The sequence below is a fragment of the Mercurialis annua genome, linkage group LG2 (genome assembly GCF_937616625.2).
Source record: "Mercurialis annua linkage group LG2, ddMerAnnu1.2, whole genome shotgun sequence".
In the NCBI taxonomy this organism is placed as follows: domain Eukaryota; kingdom Viridiplantae; phylum Streptophyta; class Magnoliopsida; order Malpighiales; family Euphorbiaceae; genus Mercurialis; species Mercurialis annua.
This window is the reverse complement of record NC_065571.1, coordinates 3,567,060-3,586,779: the sequence shown is the minus strand read 5'-3', so window position 1 is coordinate 3,586,779 and position 19,720 is coordinate 3,567,060. Positions and strand designations below refer to the sequence as shown.

General features: G+C 33.4%; 1 protein-coding gene across 2 annotated transcripts; it reads left to right on the top strand.

The window, feature by feature from the left end:
- The first annotated feature begins 6,858 nt into the window (after nucleotides 1-6,858).
- On the top strand, nucleotides 6,859-13,069 carry LOC126669867 (ATP-citrate synthase beta chain protein 1). Of its 2 annotated transcripts, XM_050363444.2 has the most exons (17): nucleotides 6,859-7,010; nucleotides 7,632-7,757; nucleotides 7,845-7,947; nucleotides 8,415-8,480; nucleotides 8,573-8,696; nucleotides 8,864-8,998; nucleotides 9,872-9,932; nucleotides 10,029-10,105; nucleotides 10,246-10,401; nucleotides 10,506-10,634; nucleotides 10,767-10,899; nucleotides 10,991-11,118; nucleotides 11,244-11,349; nucleotides 11,479-11,555; nucleotides 11,650-11,720; nucleotides 11,825-12,109; nucleotides 12,733-13,069. In XM_050363444.2, the coding sequence occupies exons 2-17, from the start codon at nucleotides 7,658-7,660 to the stop codon at nucleotides 12,806-12,808; spliced, it is 1,827 nt and encodes a 608-aa protein (XP_050219401.1). In that variant the 5' UTR covers nucleotides 6,859-7,010; nucleotides 7,632-7,657; the 3' UTR covers nucleotides 12,809-13,069. The 2 variants fall into 2 exon arrangements, with proteins under 2 accessions (XP_050219401.1, XP_055960552.1); XM_056104577.1 differs by lacking the exon at nucleotides 6,859-7,010 and having other exon boundaries at nucleotides 7,629-7,757.
- Nucleotides 13,070-19,720: the final 6,651 nt, after the last annotated feature.

Here is a 19,720-nt window from a genome sequence, read left to right as displayed (position 1 = left end):
TAGTGAAAATCAAGTTATTAAATAAAGTTTAGGACAGTTGAGATATAAATTAAAGTTTAGGTATAGTTTGGGAGATATAAATTAAAGTTTAGGTACAATCTGGGAAGAGAGACAATAGTTGAGGGACAGTTATTGTAAATTATCCCTAATTATAGACTTTTTGTTTAATTTACTGGTTGTGTTTTTGAAAGAAAAAAAGTAAGAAATTTGACTATTTCTATTGCGAACCAATTATTTTTTTCTGAATTAATTATCATTCTAATTTCCTATGCGCATTTTCCCACCTTCATGCATGCCTAAATTGTTATAATTTCTTAAGAATAATGTTGAATTTCTTTTATTAGAAAATATATATGGGCATGTGCCACGTACTAACAATGAATTAAAAAGTGGTAGGTCTGCCAATCCTTGGTCGTCGCCTTTGATGGTCGTTAGTTGTTAATTAATTATTCCAAAATGCCCTTCCACTCCAAGAAAACCACCAAATGGGTCATCACCATTTCACCCATACCTGTACTATATATTTCACAAATTTCTTCCAATTATTGCATAAATTAAAAATTAATGACATGTTTCTTATCAAAAAAAAAAATTAATGACATGTTCTCTATAGTATAAGTTTTTTGAATCATGTACATCATGTTACATATAAATGCATGCAAGCAAGTAAGCGTCGTATCCATTTTATAAGATCTTATATATATTTTATTTTCAATCAAATTCCAGCAAGAAATGTGTATATATATATATATATTGAAAAGAACAGTTGAAAGCGTTGATACATTAAAAATGATTCAAAAAAGGTTTAATACTTTAAAAAAATTCGACCTTATAATTACTTTTCGATCATTACTCTGACATTGAAAACTTGTCAATTTTATCTTATTTCACATTTTATCGTTTCAATTGTATCCTGAAATATTAAATTGACGTCTTTTTTATTTGGAAAAAAAATCAAAAACGTTCTCCGTGTATAGCATATATTAATTGTACATGTTTAAAATTTATTTAGATTTAGTTTAATTAATTAAGAATTTAAATTAGTTTTAATTTGATTATGTTTTTAGTTAGTTTTTAGAAAAAATGACCTATTTGTACTTTTTTGAATGAAAAATGAATTTAATTTTATCTTTAAACATGTTTAATTGAATGATTTTATCATTTAAGTAAAAAAAATTGAGGTACAATTCAAACGATGAAATGTGATTGACAAATTTTTAACATTAAGCTAGGATCGAAAAGGGGCTAAAAGGTCGCCGGGGGCCATTAGACCTTCTAAAATTATAGGAAAGAAGATACTGTTGAAAACTAAAATTTAGTGATTAAAAAAAGAAATAAATGTAAATTATTATGAACTTTAACATGATTTGTAAAAAAAGAAAAGTTTTAAGAGTTGGCAAACTACCAATATTTTTGTTTTGGTATATTAAAATGACCATAATTTTTTTATTATGCAAATAACGCTTTTTTTGGGTACTTTACCCTTCAAAATTTGTGGTAAGCAACAAACATGCATGATGGATTAACAATCAAAAAGGATCTCGTGTCAAGGGATGTTATTTTACAATTCTAATGATTTGTATTATTTTCAGACCATTTAATATGATATTTTTGTTAACTCTATAGGCATCGATAAATTACTTAAGATGCGAAGTAGGTTAATTAAATCTCTTATGAAATAATAAAAGAAATGTAAAAAGAGTCCTATTATTTTTGGAACTCCACTCCAACAGTCAAGCAATTAATGTGTATGAAAAATAAAATCAAAATCAAAACTGGATTTTATCAATAAATATGCTTATATATAGATAATTTGTGATCGATGAGATTGCTATATTCAATTTTAAAATTACTAATGAGCTATTTGGAGATGCGCCTGCCTATTAGAGGTGTGCACAGATCCTGGATATTTCCAAAACCGAACCAAAAAACGGATCGAAAATATCCAGGACCAAAAAATATCCGTTGACCATTGACTTTTTCCGAACCGAACCGTACCAAAAATTTTATTGGTACGGTTCTGGATCTTTTATAAATAACCGTACCGAAAATCGAACTGAATCGAACTGAACCGAAGTACCGAACTTATACCCGAAGAACCAAAATTATATTTTATATATATTTATATTATTTTACTCTTAATTTGATTATTATATTCATATTAAGTTTTGAATAACTAAACATTAAAATTATTCTATAAAATTATATGAATTTGTTAAATATTTAATAATTATTAAAAACATTTTCAGAAAATTGATATGAACAATTTACATATTTATTATTTTCTATTATTGACCAAATTACATAGTTTTAACAAAAATGATATAATTTAGACTTGAGAATAAATAAAAGTACCCTTATCAAATAATCAAAAATTTGATATTAAATCGAACGATAATATACATATTGTGCCCTTTTATTTTGTTGATGATTATTTATTTGTGATAGTAGAAAATATGAAAAAATGAATTAGTAGCTAATTAATTTTAAAAGTCAAAATAATATATTATAATATAGTAGAGATTATATTTTAAATGAAACAATATCCGTGTTTCTAGTGATATCCGTACCGAACCGTACCGAAAAATAAAATCTCCTAACCGAGCCAAATCGATTATTGGTACGGATCCGGAGATCCAATTTTTAATATTCCCGACTTTTGGTTTGGTTTCAGAGATTTGTCAATTTCCGGATTCCCCAGAACCGTGCTCACCTCTGCTGCCTATAAGTGCAAGTATGACGATGTATATTCTTCTCAAGTTTTTATAGCTCGGACTATCTCATTTGGAAGACTAAATCATCAAATAAAAGAAACTTTATGTTACTTGAAATAATGTGTATTAATTTATTTAAATGATTGTATTAGTGGTTAGTTTAAAAGTACTAGTATATATCCTTGATCACATAAATTCTAAAATTTAATTTTATAAAAGTACTAGTACATTATGTTATATTGATTGTGTGGTTTTTTAAAATTTTATTTTTATTAAATGATTGAGTAATTATTGTATATTAAAAATGGTGAAATCAACATATTTTTGAAAGGCCAAAAGTTTGTGGTAATTTCCTGAAATATATGTTTCGGAAACTTAATTACACTTTCACCTGTCAAGTTTTGATTTTTCTTTTCTGACTTTTTTTATTTACGAAAAATATCTTTTTTTTTAAATTTCACAAATACCTTTTTCGGTTCTAATTTTGATTTTTGGTTTTTTTGGTTCGGTCGACCGAACCAACCGATTGCACAGCCCTATTTTTCAGTTTTTAATCAAAAAAAAATTATTGACTTTTTCCTGGAATTTTTTTAGTGTAACAATAGTGTATATATAGTGTTTTATGGTGTTTTTATAGTGTAAGATTAGTGTATATTTAGTGTATTTATAGTGTATTTATGACATTTTGTAGTGTTTTTATGGCCTATACCATGAAAACACTGTAAATGCACCATACATATACTAAAAACGGAAGAAATACACCAAAACACCAGAAATACACTATAAATACACCAAAAATACACTAAAACGTAAATCTATTATAAAATTACTACAAATACACCATAAATCAATTTGTTCTTTACAAAATCAGTAGCAATTAACAAATCTATGAATAAGAGAAAGACAAAATAAATAATTATATAAATAATAGAACAATTTTACAAACAAAAAATTATAGATCTACAATACTTTATTTACAAAATGTTTAAATCATTATAAAAAATCTAAAAAATTACATAAATCTAAAAAAAGAGTCTAGAAATCCATAGCGCAAACGTAAAAGACGAACGGAAAAACGACCGAAAACGACGAGAAATCCATCAGAAGTAGACGAATGGAAGCGCGAACGTAAAAGTGAACGGAAAAGACGAACAGAAAAATAGTCGGAGGAGACAAACTGAAAATCAAACGAAAAAGAATAAGAAAAGAAGAGAACTTTGAAAGAGAAGAGAGAGAAAAAAGAGTGGCTATATAAAAATTTAACTTAAAATGAGATAAGACTTATATATATAATATTTTTATAAATAAATTAGAAAAATAGGTAGCGTAGGAAATAAGGAAAAGATGGGCAAAAATGCTATAAATATTTTGCTAACAATAAATATTTAGAAAATAATATTTTATAGTTTTTCATGTTCAATTTTAAACAAATATGTTTATAAAAAATGAATATTTATTTGTTTTTGACATATAAAATAAAATAATTTTATTTGTCAACAATTGTTTGAGTTTTAAAAAGCTAATAAAGTATATTCTCTCGATTTTTACTTTTTTTAATTATTCATTTAATAAAATGTATTTATCTCTAATGACCTGTCATGCTAGGATTTCAATGTGACTTTAACTATTATCCTCCAAATTTAACACTTTCTTAATAAATGACTCTATAAATCAATTTACAATGCATTTATTTATAAAAAAGATTATATTAGTATGTATTTTTATAATTTAAGACAAAACACCCACTATCTTAATATGTAACATTTTAGCTAAATAAATAATTAAAAAAATGAGTATATATTAACTAGTGTTAGTTTTTTTAAACTCAAACAACTGCTAATAAATAAAATTATTTTATTTTATTTTTCAACACCAGAAAAATATTCACTTTACTAATCATTTACATAAATTATTCATACTAATATGTATAATTTTTACTATTTATAAAGCTGTGTACACCTTTTTTCTTAATGAGTTGTTATTTATATGTTATATAAAATTAAAATAATCATATTTTAGTAGTTATAATTAATTAATTAAATATTTAAATTATTTTTTTAGAAATAATTTTAACTTTTTGTATTAAATATAATATAAGTTATTTGTAATATGATTTTTTAGAAAAGTATTATAAAACAAGTATATATCATTTATGGTTATTTAACATATTAAAAACAAAAACAACTAAAAATAAAATCTCACCAAACTCATATGAGATGTATAAGTTATCATCGAGTATCTATCGGTAACATCTATTAGCTACAACAATTGAACAAAAAAAGACCTTAAACCCTTACTTAGACTAGGGTAAGTTGATTGAAAAACGTATAATTTTTTGAAAGTTAAAAAAAAATTCTTGATTCATTTTATACATTTTATTTTATTGTATTTTCGAAGTTGAAAGTTTAATTTATTTTCTTTAAATAAAAATTAACTTTTTTAACAAAATCTAGACATGATGTGTAGCAAAATCTAATAAAAATTTTAAATTTAGTTACTTTAATTGTTTAATTAGAGCATTATTATTTTCAATATTTAATGAATTAAAAATAAAATTTATCCTCCTAAAAAGTCAAAAAAACAAATCAATAATTTTTTTAGTACTTTTTTTTTTGAAATCTACTAGTATTTTCTTAATAATCAACTTCCTACATAATAATTTTTCTAAAATTATACTAACTAGAAAGTATATAATTACGAAATAATGACATCTAACTCGAGTTCAACTGAAGTCTTAAATTCGAAATTCAATATAAAATGTCAAACCATGGAAAAAATGAAGTAAATTAATATCTCAATTGAGGGCTTCGACTGGCTCAGGATGGATCAACCTACCTTCCCAACTTCTCCTCTCACCAATAAAAGTTGCCTGCATACTAAAGAAAAAAAAAACATTAAACTAATAAATTAATTTATTGAACTGGAAATAGATAAATAAAATTTTAAAAGGTATTTTTTAGTAAAATAATTAATACTATAATATTAAATAGAATTGATATGAATTATATTTGCTTGTGAAACATAGTCTAACTCCAATACATTTTTGAGATCTTGATTTGAATTCCACTGATACCAATTGTTTAACACTACTTTAAAATTTTAAAATTTAAACCTAACAATTAAATATCAAAATAATTAGATTCTATCTCTGATAAAAAAATTATATAAATTATATTTTTTAAACTATAATTATATTTATTTGATTAACCGGTAATCACTAAATTATATTTTCTCAGATATAATCACTCTATATTTATCGCATTTGACTTTGACACAAGAATTAAAAAAATAATTCATATGTATTAATTTGTAGATACTTTGACCAAGTTAACTTTATGACTATTATTTTTATTTGTTTATTGTATTAAAATTTGTTTGCATTTATGACTATTATTTTTATTTGTTTATTGTATTTTTTTCAATAAATTAATGGGGGGCAAATATGAAAAAAAAGCAATTAATGCTCTTTTGATATTATAAAATGACAAATATTATGGGCCAATTTTTTTTTAAATGCAATAAATATTATGGACCGGAGGGAGTACTACTTAAATTATATTTTAACTAATTGATTGATTATTATATATATGGTTGTAATATGTGTTTTAAAAATCGGAGTAACATGTTTAATCGATTTGATGAACAATTAGAGATTACTATAGTCTGGTTCTTTTGTAAAAATCAAAATACGATTCAACATTTTTCAACTGAAAAAATTATAAATAAAATAATTGAACAGATAAAATAGTAAAAACTGGTCATTTTTTTCATTTCATTGTAGAGTGGCAATACTATTTTTAATTTATTCACTCATCAAAATTTTACATATGTATTTACGTTAATTTATAATTTCTTTAATTATGCATATAAATATATAATGCATAAAGATAGAAATATCCAAAATTAATAGTCTATTTATTTAATTAGACTACGAGTTACTCTTTAATAAAAAAATTCAATTAACATAATAATTAACTTCTAAATTGATTAATAGATTTTGAGAAGAATATTTTTTATTTAATTAGTTGAACTCAAAACCGTGAACCGATGGCTAAAACAGATCGGCCAAACCGGTTTTTTAAAAACACTACTGTAATTCATCGTTCTTTTTGATTCGAGCGAATGAGCTAACAACTAATTGCCACGTGAGTAGCTCCCTCGCTCTCTCTCATGGTCGTTGCTGCAGCGTCTCTATATAATTCCCTCTCCTTCCGTCTACAAATTTTCACCCATTCCTCTCTTTCTCCAATCGGCGATATCCTCGAGGCCAACTCGGAGTGACTCAGTCTGGTTCAGGTTAGCTTCTATCTCTTAAAACCAAAACCAAACACTCCTCTCATTACTAACTTCTACTAACTAACTCGCTCCAATTCTCTCCTCATTTTCATTTCGAGATCTGTTGTACGATTCCAAATTCTGTCTCATTCTTTGATTCTCTCAATTCTGTTTGTTTTTGGATGAATTCGAGGAATCAATGCCGTTGATTTGTTAGATACTCTGTTTTGTTCTTTAGTTCCAACTGTTTTATTACTTAATATCAAACAAACAATTCAGGTCCCTCATTTTTTTGACGAATTGGAGTTTGGATATTCAAGATTGTTTTCTTTTAATTAGCTACATTATATGTTTTTTTTCTTTGATTCGAGATCTGGTGCGTAGTAGGTTCAAGTTAGGTGCAGTTTGGTAGTTATGATCTTTTATTTGTTTCTTTATCTTCTATTGTACTTTTCGTTTCGTTTGGTGTGCTTGTTTGTTAAGAAGTAGATCTTGTTTTGGTTATATATAATAAAATTAATAATTAATAATTAAATAAAAGAATTAGATTAGCTAACAGGTACCAAACAAACTAATTCTTTTGTTTGTTTTCTGATTTTGGAAGCATTTTGTCTAATTTGTTGTGTTTTTGATCTTTAGCAGGTGTGTTTGAGTGAGTGTATTACAGTATGGCTACCGGTCAACTCTTCTCTCGTACTACACAAGCTTTGTTTTATAATTATAAGCAGCTTCCTATCCAACGCATGCTCGATTTTGACTTTCTTTGCGGTATTACTTCAGTTTGATTCGCGATTGAATCTAAGTTTTAGTTGTTGAGTTAGATCATTTATCTGTTATTGTTGTATCTTAATGTAGGAAGAGAAACACCATCAGTGGCTGGAATTATTAACCCAGGCGCGGAGGGATTCCAGAAATTGTTTTTTGGTCAAGAGGAAATTGCAATTCCTGTACATTCAACGTAAGCTACTTCTTTTCGATTATTTAGAGTTTTGAGAAGGTTAATGAATGTGTCAAATCAGATGTTTTTTTTAGCATCATACTATCTGACTGCTATCAAGCTTCAATTCATCAGAACGTGCACTTTCTGTTAAAATTACCTTATAAGTATGCTGTATATAAATTGTTGAATTTGGCTTTGTGTTTGAATTTGCACTTTATAACAATTAATTTAATGTACAAATACAATGGATGAGTCAAATGATCTTGGTTTACTGCTTGGTCAAACAGTAAACTGACAAGTTCAATGCTTGTCTGTTATTTACTGAATTGAAGCAATCGTTCATGAGTCTGTATGTACATCATTTTTTACTTATTTGTAGGCAGATAGTAGATGCAATATGACCAACCTTATCACCTTTTACAATAAAATGTTTCTCGGGCTCTTCTGAGGTTTGGAATTCTTAATCAATCTGCTATTGTTTGCAGTATTGAAGCTGCTAGTGCTGCACACCCTACCGCTGATGTATTTATAAACTTTGCATCATTTAGAAGGTTAGCATCTGATTTCTTATTAATATCCTAGTTGGTGTGCCATCTTTTTTTCCCCTACCTTATAGCTATTTTACATAATAATTTTTTCACAGTGCGGCTGCATCATCCATGGCTGCTCTGAAACAGCCTACTATTCGAGTTGTAGCTATTATAGCCGAGGGAGTTCCTGAATCAGATACCAAACAGTTGATAGCATACGCACGGGCCAACAATAAGGTGGGATCATGATGCTAAGACCATTAGATTTGAATTGAGCTGAACTAGGTGAAACATGTTGGCTGAACAGTTCTGTATCCGAATAGTTATTGTTCTAATGGATATGCCTTTTCCTCTCCTTTGGTTGGTCTTTTGCATGTCCTAATTTTGCAATGATGATTTTGCAGGTTGTCATTGGCCCAGCTACTGTTGGAGGCATTCAGGCTGGAGCTTTCAAAATAGGTGACACTGCTGGAACAATTGATAACATAATTGCTTGTAAGCTGTACAGACCTGGATCTGTTGGATTTGTCTCCAAATCTGTACGTGTCGATTTCATATCTCCTATTTCTCCTTGACATACATCCTTTGAATCTTATGGCAAATGGATTTTCCATGTTAGATAGGAAAAATAAAAGTCTTCCAAACTGTGATAATATATAAGGTTATTTCCATTTAAAATCTCATTGAGTCGCGTTTGTAGCGATTTAAGTACAACATTTAAAACTTGGTAGAAAAAGGCCCAATCTTTCATTTCTTAACATTTTCTAGCACCAAAGAATTTTTTCTTCTTCAAACAATGTCGTTTTAGCAGTTTCTAGTGACTGAAACGACATTAGATAATGACTTTAGGTTGTAAAATGCCAACAAATGAAAGTTCAAGCTTCTCTATGCCAAGTTTTAAACGTTGTGCTTAAATCGCTACAATAGCAAAAGGTTAGGATTCTATATGCAAATAACCCAAATAAATGCTAAGTATGTTAAGATTTATGGTTATTTTCCTCAAAATGGGTAGTTCCAATACTCAACAATAATGCCAAAATAAATTTAGTTTCTTTCTTGGAGCTTCTTTTGTTGTTTTTCTTGAAGAATCTAGCAATGATATGTTTTTTTTTTTTTGACTTTTAGCATGGCTTTTTTATTATGGTCTTAAGTTTTTTGCACTTCTTTAATTGTTTGAAGCTTTTAAGGCGGTTCATAGTATTAGGCCTCATCTAGCTATTTGAATTGTATAATTATAAAATGACTGGTCAAAGTAACTTTTTTTCCTAAAATTTGAAGGAAGGACATTGTGTTGCTTTCCTGTAGATTGTCGTCATGTAATGGTGTCTTACCCTATCAATACATTGTGACTAGCCCATGATTTTTGGTTGATGGTTTTGACGTTTGAGAATAGTGTGTGACTTATATTGTAGGGTGGCATGTCAAATGAACTATACAGCACTATTGCCCGTGTAACAAATGGCATTTATGAAGGTACTGATTCATGCTAGGTACTTAATTTGAGCAAGTTAAATGCATACAGATACCACTGAACTTAAAATTTTGGCATTTATTTTGGAAATACTTTAGGTATTGCTATTGGAGGAGATGTGTTTCCAGGCTCCACCCTTTCCGATCATGTGTTGCGATTTAACAACATTCCACAGGTATCTCTTTGGTCCTGGTCATGAATTTGTACTACAGCCTTAAATTTCTTTTTCATGGTAAAAGTGGAAAGTGACTCTTGAATGCTTCTTTGCATTTCGTATTGTCATCTTCTCCAATCAATTTTTTTTTACTGCCTCAGATTAAGATGATTGTTGTACTTGGGGAACTTGGTGGACGAGATGAGTATTCCCTTGTTGAAGCCCTCAAACAGGGAAAGGTGAACAAACCAGTAGTTGCTTGGGTCAGTGGAACTTGTGCACGACTTTTCAAATCAGAAGTACAATTTGGTCATGCTGTGAGTTATTACCTCAAATGCCTTGCACCTGGCTGTTAACTAATTAACAGATACCATTAATGTAGTAGAGGAATATTCTTAATCGTCCATGGTGTACTCTACAGGGTGCTAAGAGTGGAGGTGAGATGGAGTCTGCTCAAGCAAAAAATCAGGCACTACAGGACGCTGGAGCTGTTGTTCCCACTTCATATGAATCTTTTGAGACTGCAATTAAGGAAACATTTCAGAAGCTGGTTAGTTACATTCTGCTAACTTTATGTCTGTGTGTAACTACTCAAAACTGATATGTGGGCTGGTTGAGTTCCCTAAACCTCCAAATCCACCTCTGTGACTGCTTTTCTTTATTTTTTTTATTTTAATGATAGGAGGAAGAGGGTAAGATTTCAGCTGTAAAGGAGGTTAAACCTCCACAAATCCCCGAGGATCTTAGTTCTGCAATTAAGAGCGGCAAAGTTCGGGCACCAACTCATATCATCTCTACAATCTCTGATGACAGAGGTACTTTAACTCATGTCCTGAATAATGTTTAGATGCTTGTCTGAAACGAATGATGTAATGCAAGGAACTTATCTTTTGATCCATTTGTTAGGTGAGGAGCCATGCTATGCTGGTGTGCCCATGTCATCCATCGTTGAACAAGGCTATGGTGTTGGTGATGTCATCTCACTTTTATGGTTCAAACGTAGCCTTCCACGTTACTGTACCCATTTTATTGAGGCAGGTTCCCTAAAATTCTGTTATCTCTATTCTTCTCTATTCATCTGTTTCTTTAAAAAGTTCGACTTGCATTGGTATTGCATATGTGATTACTGATTTCTTAACTAATGTCAAATTATAAACAGATTTGTATCATGCTATGTGCTGACCATGGTCCCTGTGTCTCTGGTGCACACAACACTATAGTAACAGCAAGGGCAGGAAAGGATTTAGTTTCCAGTCTCGTCTCAGGTATAAAGCGTAGTCATTTGATGGTTTTCTCGTTTGATTGTTAGATTCTCTTTCAAACACATCCGAGAGAATTGGGCTTCTGAAAGCTATTAGTGGAACAAAATATTGAATCATGTTCTTGTGGGACAGGTTTGCTCACAATTGGTCCCCGATTTGGTGGTGCCATTGATGATGCTGCTCGATACTTGAAGGATGCTTACGACAGGGTGAGCGCTAGTGAATTTTCCTCGATTTCATTTTTGGCAATTTTTTTTTTGTCTTTGTTTTCTTGTGGTTTATTTCTTTTCTGACTCTTGTTAGGGCCTAACTCCCTACGAGTTTGTCGAAGGCATGAAAAAGAAGGGTATTCGCGTTCCTGGAATTGGGCACAGGTATGGAGAACCTTGGACTGTTAAATATTTTTTCACTTTTAATGTTTACATAACTGCCATCGCAAATCTAAATTATGAGAACTTTTATTACTTTCTTTGTAAAGGATCAAGAGAGGCGACAACCGAGATAAAAGAGTAGAGCTGTTGCAGCTGTTTGCACGCACACATTTCCCTTCTGTGAAATACATGGAGTATGCCGTTCAAGTAGAAACCTACACATTATCAAAGGCTAATAACCTGGTTCTCAATGTTGATGGTGCAATCGGGTCCCTGTTTTTGGATCTGCTTGCGGGCAGCGGAATGTTCACCAAACAGGAGATTGACGAAATTGTTGAGATTGGGTATTTGAATGGGCTCTTTGTGTTGGCACGTTCCATTGGTCTCATCGGGTGAGTTGGATTGCACTTGAAGTTTTCTTATCCTTAACATTTGGTTTTGGTGTTATATATCTTCTTACATGACAAGCAGGCCCCCTGATACTGACAGGATAACAGTACCTTAATTAGCCATTTTCATTAAAAAAAAATTAAGGTTGAGCTCTTTAAGGTCCCACAAGTGGTTTAGGTTTGGCGTTTATTTGAATTAAATGTAGAGTTTTATGCAGTGTTTTAAAAACTGACAGGTGACAGAACCAGTGTGGCCGCTGGTTATGGTTCAACCAGTTAAATAAAAAATTAAAATTTTATTTAACAAATATGATATATATATTATAAATATGTGCTTTTTTTTTCTAGAACAAGTCTAAATGTTTAACCGGTTCAATAGTTTCCAGTTCTTGCTGTTTTTAACGGTTCAAAGAGGTCGAACCGTATTTCATCTTTGAGGAAAGAACTGAACCGAACTGACCCAATTCCTGGTAGAACTGGTTGAACCGGCTGGTCCCGTTCTTAAAACACTGGTTTTGTGCATTTGTGGTTGCTTAATTGGTTTAGACAGGAACGAGTAAGATCGCTGGTATTCACTCGAATACAAGTATATCGTATGATATGATAAATACTTGCTATTGTTTCAGGCACACCTTCGACCAAAAGAGATTGAAACAGCCACTGTACCGTCACCCATGGGAGGATGTTCTGTACACCAAGTGAGAAAAGAGGGGTGATTTACAGAGTTTGCAATTTACGGAGATGTCGGTTCAGTTATTAGATTAGAGTTGTACTGTTGATTTGTAACTTTGTATCAGAAGTTTTAATTTAGAGTGTTCCCAATCATTTATTTAGAGAAATGTCGCCATAAGTTCCTAGATTCAGGTTTCAAAGAGCAATAAAAGACATCGTATGTATCTGCAAAAAAATGTTGATCGCTATTGTACTTTTTAAGTTTTCATTTAAGTTTTTCGTTTTGGGGCATGCCATAGAAAGCTAGGTAATCATTATTGATTAATGGAAGATTTACATATTGGTGCATGGACTTTTCTGAATTTACATTCTAGTATTTGAAGTTTTTATTATTTTAATGGAATTTAACATTTTAAAAATATACTATAAAACTAAGTCTTTTACTCGTTTTTGAGTCGTTAGTGACTTAGTGTGCTAAAAAGAGAAATAGGAATATAATATTAATTGCTCAAATCTTCCTATTATATTAATACAATAAAATGATAATGTGTTCAAATGATCTACTTGCATGTAGAGGTCTAATCTTCTAAGCTCGACTCAGCTCTAAAGTTTTAAAATTTGAACTTGATCGATTTTCGTGTAAAGAGCTAGAGTTTCAACTCGGTAGACTAATTAAGGCTAGAGCTCGACTCAATTTTCTGTATAAAAAAAAATTAAATTTTACAATAAAAATAAAAATATTATTGTAAACATATATAATTATAAAATAAAATGTAAATTAATTAAAATTTGATAAGGCTCGCGAGCTTATTGAGCGGAGTATTTTGATACACGAACTCAATTTGGTAATTAACTAGAGTAACTTAAATTTGACTCAATCTTAATCGAGACGATTTATAAGGGAAGACAAATTTTTTTTTGAACGCGCTTCACGCGCGCCTTTTCTTCTTCATCATCTCAGATGAAGTATCTGAAGATCTTCCGCCTTAGGGAAGATCAAAGATGCCAAATGGCGCTCCAGACAGGTTATTTGAAATCATTTCGTTGTTTGCTTATCACACACTCCACCGGCGTTTCATCTACATGTATTAAAGTCTTTATTGTTTCCAAATCCTACCAACCTTATTTTATCTCCTGCTCTACTATCATGGCTTCATCTTCTTCTCGTTTTCGCTCCAAACAACCCTCCTACCCATCCATAACCGAACTCACTGAACGCACCAGAAAAATGACGGTCTCTGAGCCTGTCATTGACTTGCACCCTGATGATACTGCTGTACCAAAGAAATATCAATGGACGCTTCTAGGTAGAATACTCACAAAGAAGACGTTTGAAGCTCCAGAGGTCAATGCATGGGTCATCAGAGAATGGAAACCAACGGCAGAAGTGCTAGTTGAAAGAGCTGCTTTTGGTCTATTCAGTTTTGCCTTTGAATCTAAAGCAGATTATGATAAGGTGTTAGCTTCGCGCCCATGGAATATACAACATCAACACATCGTTGTCAAAGAATGGCCAGCTCACAAAAATATACATCACATCCAGTTTAAGACAACGATCTTCTGGGTCCAAATACATGGTCTCCCCAGAAACCAGGTCACACTTGCTAACGGTACAAAACTTGGAAGCCTCTTTCACAGATTCCTCGAGATTGACTTCGATGATATGAACCCTATTTGGAGGCAACAGTTCCTGAGAATTAAGGTAGAAGTGCTGGCAAACAGACCATTCAACAAAGGAACCTTCACCAACCGTCACACACCAGAGGAACTATGGCTAGATTTCAAGTATGAAGGCTTCCCAGATACCTGTTTTTACTGTGGGCGTATGGGACACATGATTCGTGCATGCAGATACAGGTTGGATAATGAGGCTCAAAATCTTTTCCTTCTTCCAGGACAATCTCTACCCTATGGTCCATATTTGGGAGCAGCCCCTTTGGTCCACAGTTCGATGGTTCTTAACAAGGAGGACTATGAATCCCATTTCCTCAGGGACACTCGAAGACCCCAGCACTGTCGTTCCATTACTCAACAAGGGTCCTCAGCAGCACCCTCACCTACATCTGAACCAGAGATTCTTCATCAGTCTCGCATGCAACAACCATCAACACCATCGATCATCCCAGATACCGAGGCAGTGGAACCCAGTCCACTAACACAGCCGCCAAACATACCACACCCAGAAACTTTGTCAGTGGATAATCCTACACGTGGTGCTGATAAAGGTAAATCTCCAATCTTACAAAATCCAACTTTTACATTTAATGCACCACCTGTTCATATTCCACAGCAGCCTACCAAACATACCACTAAACTTCTTACCAAAGCCCTTCTGGATTTCTCTCAAGGCATTATCATAAACCCCACTTACACAACTGTGCCAGCTAATCATCCGCTTTTGCAAGCCCAAATTTCCGGCCCACAGGAACCCAAAAAACACCCAAAACCTATTTATCTTCCACATCACCTGCTGCAGCTTTTAAGCCCTCATTTAAAAGCCAAACTCATTTCGGGAGGCCCAAATATTCTGCTGTCTGAAATTGAGCAAGTGGAGGTCTGTCTTGATCTGTTACACCGAAATAATCCACATCACCCTAGAGGTGCCAGTAACTGTAGTGCAGCTTATCAAGAGGAGATACTTACTTTGTTTCAAGAAGCATGTATAGATGATTACACGAAGCATCCAAGCTTGGGGAGGGCTCTTAAACAAAAATACCATGCTGAGGTCACAACTTCTATCATGCAAGAACAAAGCACGTGGACAAGGTTTGTTCGCCAAGAATCTGCAGTTCTTAATTACGCAAATGACAATCAACTGGACAGTTTTGAAGGAAAACGAAAATTCCAATGGATCTCAAGCTTTGAGACAGAGGCAACAAAACATCTGAAGACTACTCATTACCAAGACAACATCATACCTACTTTGCCTGACTTTTTTGCCACTGCCACTCACCTTCCAATCATAGAGGAAGAGCTTGAAGAACCTTTTGATCCAGACTCTTTTTTAAGGGATGAGGAGACCACCCCAGAAGGGTCTCCTGCTCAGCCATGAAGCTGCTGTTCTGGAATTGTCAGGGGTTGGGGAATCCCCTGACAATCCAACATTTACACATCATGTGTAAAGAACAATGCCCTGACCTGGTCATACTGGTAGAAACAAAAAACCAGGTTTCAAAAATCCTCCGAATGACAAAACCGTTAAAATTCAAATATCATTTTGCTATTGATCCTCAAGGGTTGGCAGGAGGCACGCTAATACTGTGGAACATGGAGTTACAGGTGCACATCCAGCAATATGATACGTTTTTTGTAGCTATGTCTATGATAGACCAGTATGATTTTTGTTTTGACATAGTTAGCTGCCACCTTAGTACTAAGCAATCTGTTAGGGATAGTCAGTTTCAAACTCTAACTAGCTTCAAATCTAGTCTTAGTAAGGCTTTTGTTTTTGTGGGAGACTTCAATGATGTACTCAAAGATAGTGAAAAATTAGGAGGTCTCCCTTTTGATCCTATGCAACATGTAATATTCCAGGATTTCATATTTAATATGAATATGCATAGTTTAGATTACATAGGAAGTGACTTCACATGGAGCAACCGTAGAGCTTATCCAGATCTAATCCAAGAAAGACTAGACAGGGTCCTAGCAAATACGGAATGGATCCAACACTTTCATCATGCACAGGTCCTCCATTTAGATGTTATTGGTTCAGACCATTGTGCATTGCTTCTTAATTCAGATTCTTCAGTCAGCAAACCTAAAAGCTCATTCCATTTTGACAAAGAATGGATCCATAATTCACAAATAAAGAACATAATAGAGCATCAGTGGAAGGCAAGCATCCCAGGTTCATTCATGTTACATTCACCAAAAACTTAAAGCATGCCGCACGGAAATTATCAAATGGAAGATACAACACAGCAGTAATGCAAAGGAGAAAATTCATAATCTCAATATACAACTTCGAAATGCAAAATCTCAAGCACCCGTCCACATTCACTGGCAGTACATCAAACATTTGGAACAAGAACTTTATATAGCCAGAAAGCAAGAGGAGGCATTTTGGAAACAAAAATCAAGACAATGCTGGTTACAAAAAGGAGATAAAAACACCAAGTACTTTCATGCAACCACCGTGCATCGTCGACGTATAAACACAATAACTGGTCTTAATGATTCACAAGGGAACTGGCAGACGAACCCAACCGCAATACAACAGCTTATCCTGGAACATTTCAAAGAGCAATTCACAACTTCTATCGTCTCGAACACAAGAGAGGTAATTGATCCATTTACAATTACAGTCTCTTTCGATATGAATTTAGCTCTTTGCAAACCAGTAACTTCCCAAGAGGTAGAAATGGCTACATTTTCGATAAATCCTTCCAAAGCCCCAGGAAGTGATGGATTCACTTCTTTGTTTTTTCATCACTACTGGTACCTCATTAAACATGATATAACAAGAGCCATTACACATTTTTTCCAACATGGGCATATGCTTAAAAGCTTGAATCATACCATGATTGCCCTGATTCCCAAACTTAAAAAACCAACTACAGTTTCAGACTTTCGACCCATTAGCCTCTGCACGGTTTTCTATAAAATTATCTCCAAGATCCTCACATCCAGACTTCAACATATCATTCCAATGCTTGTTTCACAAAACCAAAATGCTTTCACTAAAGGTCGCTCCATATCTGATAACATTCTTCTGGCACATGAAATTCTTCATTACCTTAAGACTAAAACCACTGGCAACACTCACTTCATGGCCCTCAAGCTTGACATTAGCAAAGCCTATGATAGGCTAGAATGGAACTACATCAGATCCATATTACATGCGTGGGGATTCCACTTTTTATTCATTAATTGGGTGATGGAATGCATCCAATCGGTCACATACTCTATCCGTATCAATGGTACAAGCCACGGGTATTTCCAACCAACGAGAGGTATTCGACAAGGAGACCCACTTTCTCCCCTGCTGTATGTCCTCTGTTCAGAAGGCCTAACACAGATTATAAATTCAGCAATTACAGCGAAGTCTCTGCAAGGTATTAAACTAAACTGTCGATGCCCAGAAATCACCCACCTTTTGTTTGCAGATGACACAATCATATTTTCAAAAGTCACTCTACCAGACATCAGAACCATACATCAGCTTCTCAACAGATATGGGCAACGAAGTGGACAATTCATCAATTACAAAAAATCAGCGGTCTTCTTTAGTGCTAATATTGACATAAATCAACGAGCCCTATTTACAGCAATGCTTGGCATACCCCAGCAATCAGTCCAGGAAAAATATTTGGGACTCCCATTCCAGATACTAAGATCCAAAAAACAAACATTTGCCAATATCATATCTGTCATATCAAGCAAGTTAGATGGCTGGAAGGAAAAATTTCTCTCATCAGCAGGCAAAGAAATTTTGATTAAGGCAGTGGCTACGGCTATTCCAATATATGCAATGATGTGCTTCATGCTACCCAAATCGCTCTGTCATAGAATCCATCAACTTGTGAGACAATTCTGGTGGGGCCAAAAATCAAATGAAAATAAAATTTGCTGGATTGCGTGGAACAAAATGAGGCATCGCAAGTGGGAAGGAGGCTTAGGATTTAAAGACATAGAAAGCTTCAATCAAGCCCTTCTTGCTAAACAGTTTTGGAGAATTATGCAAAACCCTCAGAGTATGCTCTATAAAGTATTCCAGAGCCGATATTTTCCAAATACCACTATTATACAAGGTAGACTCACAGGAAGACCCTCGTGGGGATGGAGAAGTTTACTTTGGGGGAGAGATCTCCTAAATCAAGGATTGCTGTGGCAAATCAATAGTGGGAACTCTTTAAATTGTTATAAGGATCCGTGGATTCCGGGGGTCTTTCCATTCTTGCCGAGAATGCCTTCTCAAATGCAAGCAGACCCTGTAGATATTGCTAGCCTTATTAACCCAATAACCAGGAATTGGAAATCAGAATTGATCATGGAGATGTTTGACAGAGAAGATGCTACCAAAATTCTGGCACTTCCGCTTCCGTATTGGCCCCATGAAGATAAATTGATATGGCAATATAGTCCAGATGGCAATTACACAGTCAAATCAGGTTATTTCATAGCTCTGAATAATGGCTTCAGAGGCTACCAGTCTCTCATTCCTCACCTAGCTAAATCAGACTGGAAAATGCTGTGGAACCTGCCTATCCCAAACAAAATTAAAGTTTTTATTTGGCGATGTATCCATGACGGTATACCTTCGGGTGCAGCTCTCCAACAAAGGCTTCATACGCCCTCAGAGTGCAAATTTTGTGGAGATCATGAAACTATTATGCATCTGCTTTATTTATGCCCGGCGGCCCGACAGGTTTGGTTCCAAAGTCCACTCAACTTCCGATCCTCATGGGGCCCAACGACAGATTTTGCAACCCACTGGAAATCTACAATCACAAAGCTGCAGGAAATAGATGAGAACATGGAGGCCGTCCCCTTGTACTGCTACACCCTTTGGCATATTTGGAAACAAAGAAACACCAAGATCTTCAATGATGTGCAGCTAACAGCAACAGAGACCATTCGACTAATCCTAGCGGACGCAGAAGAATTCAAGCAGTCCCAGGAATTAACAGAGCGGGATAGAAGAAATGTTTCCCACGAACGGCAAGGTCAAAGGGCAGTCAGGGCTACACCTCCGGGCTTTATGAAACTCAACTACGATGCTGCTGTAGATATCCAGAGAAAGAAGGGTTTTGCTGGTATTATTGCCAAAGATGCGTGCGACATGCAGAAAGGTAAATTCTCGGCTACATTCCAATTTATATGGGATCCAGGCATATTGGAGATGCTAGCGTTGAGGGAAGCAATGAATTGGTCCATTTCTCGTGGATGGAAAAAAGCCATATTTGAAGGTGATGCCCTCCAAGTATCCAACATTGTCAA

Bases quoted from the DNA above. Each gene is read 5' to 3' on its own strand.
- LOC126669867 (XM_050363444.2), top strand. From the start codon at position 7,658: ATGGCTACCGGTCAACTCTTCTCTCGTACTACACAAGCTTTGTTTTAT. The intron at 9,933-10,028 runs GTACTGATTCAT...GAAATACTTTAG, and splicing joins AACAAATGGCATTTATGAAG to GTATTGCTATTGGAGGAGAT. The intron at 11,556-11,649 runs GTGAGCGCTAGT...GACTCTTGTTAG, and splicing joins TGAAGGATGCTTACGACAGG to GGCCTAACTCCCTACGAGTT.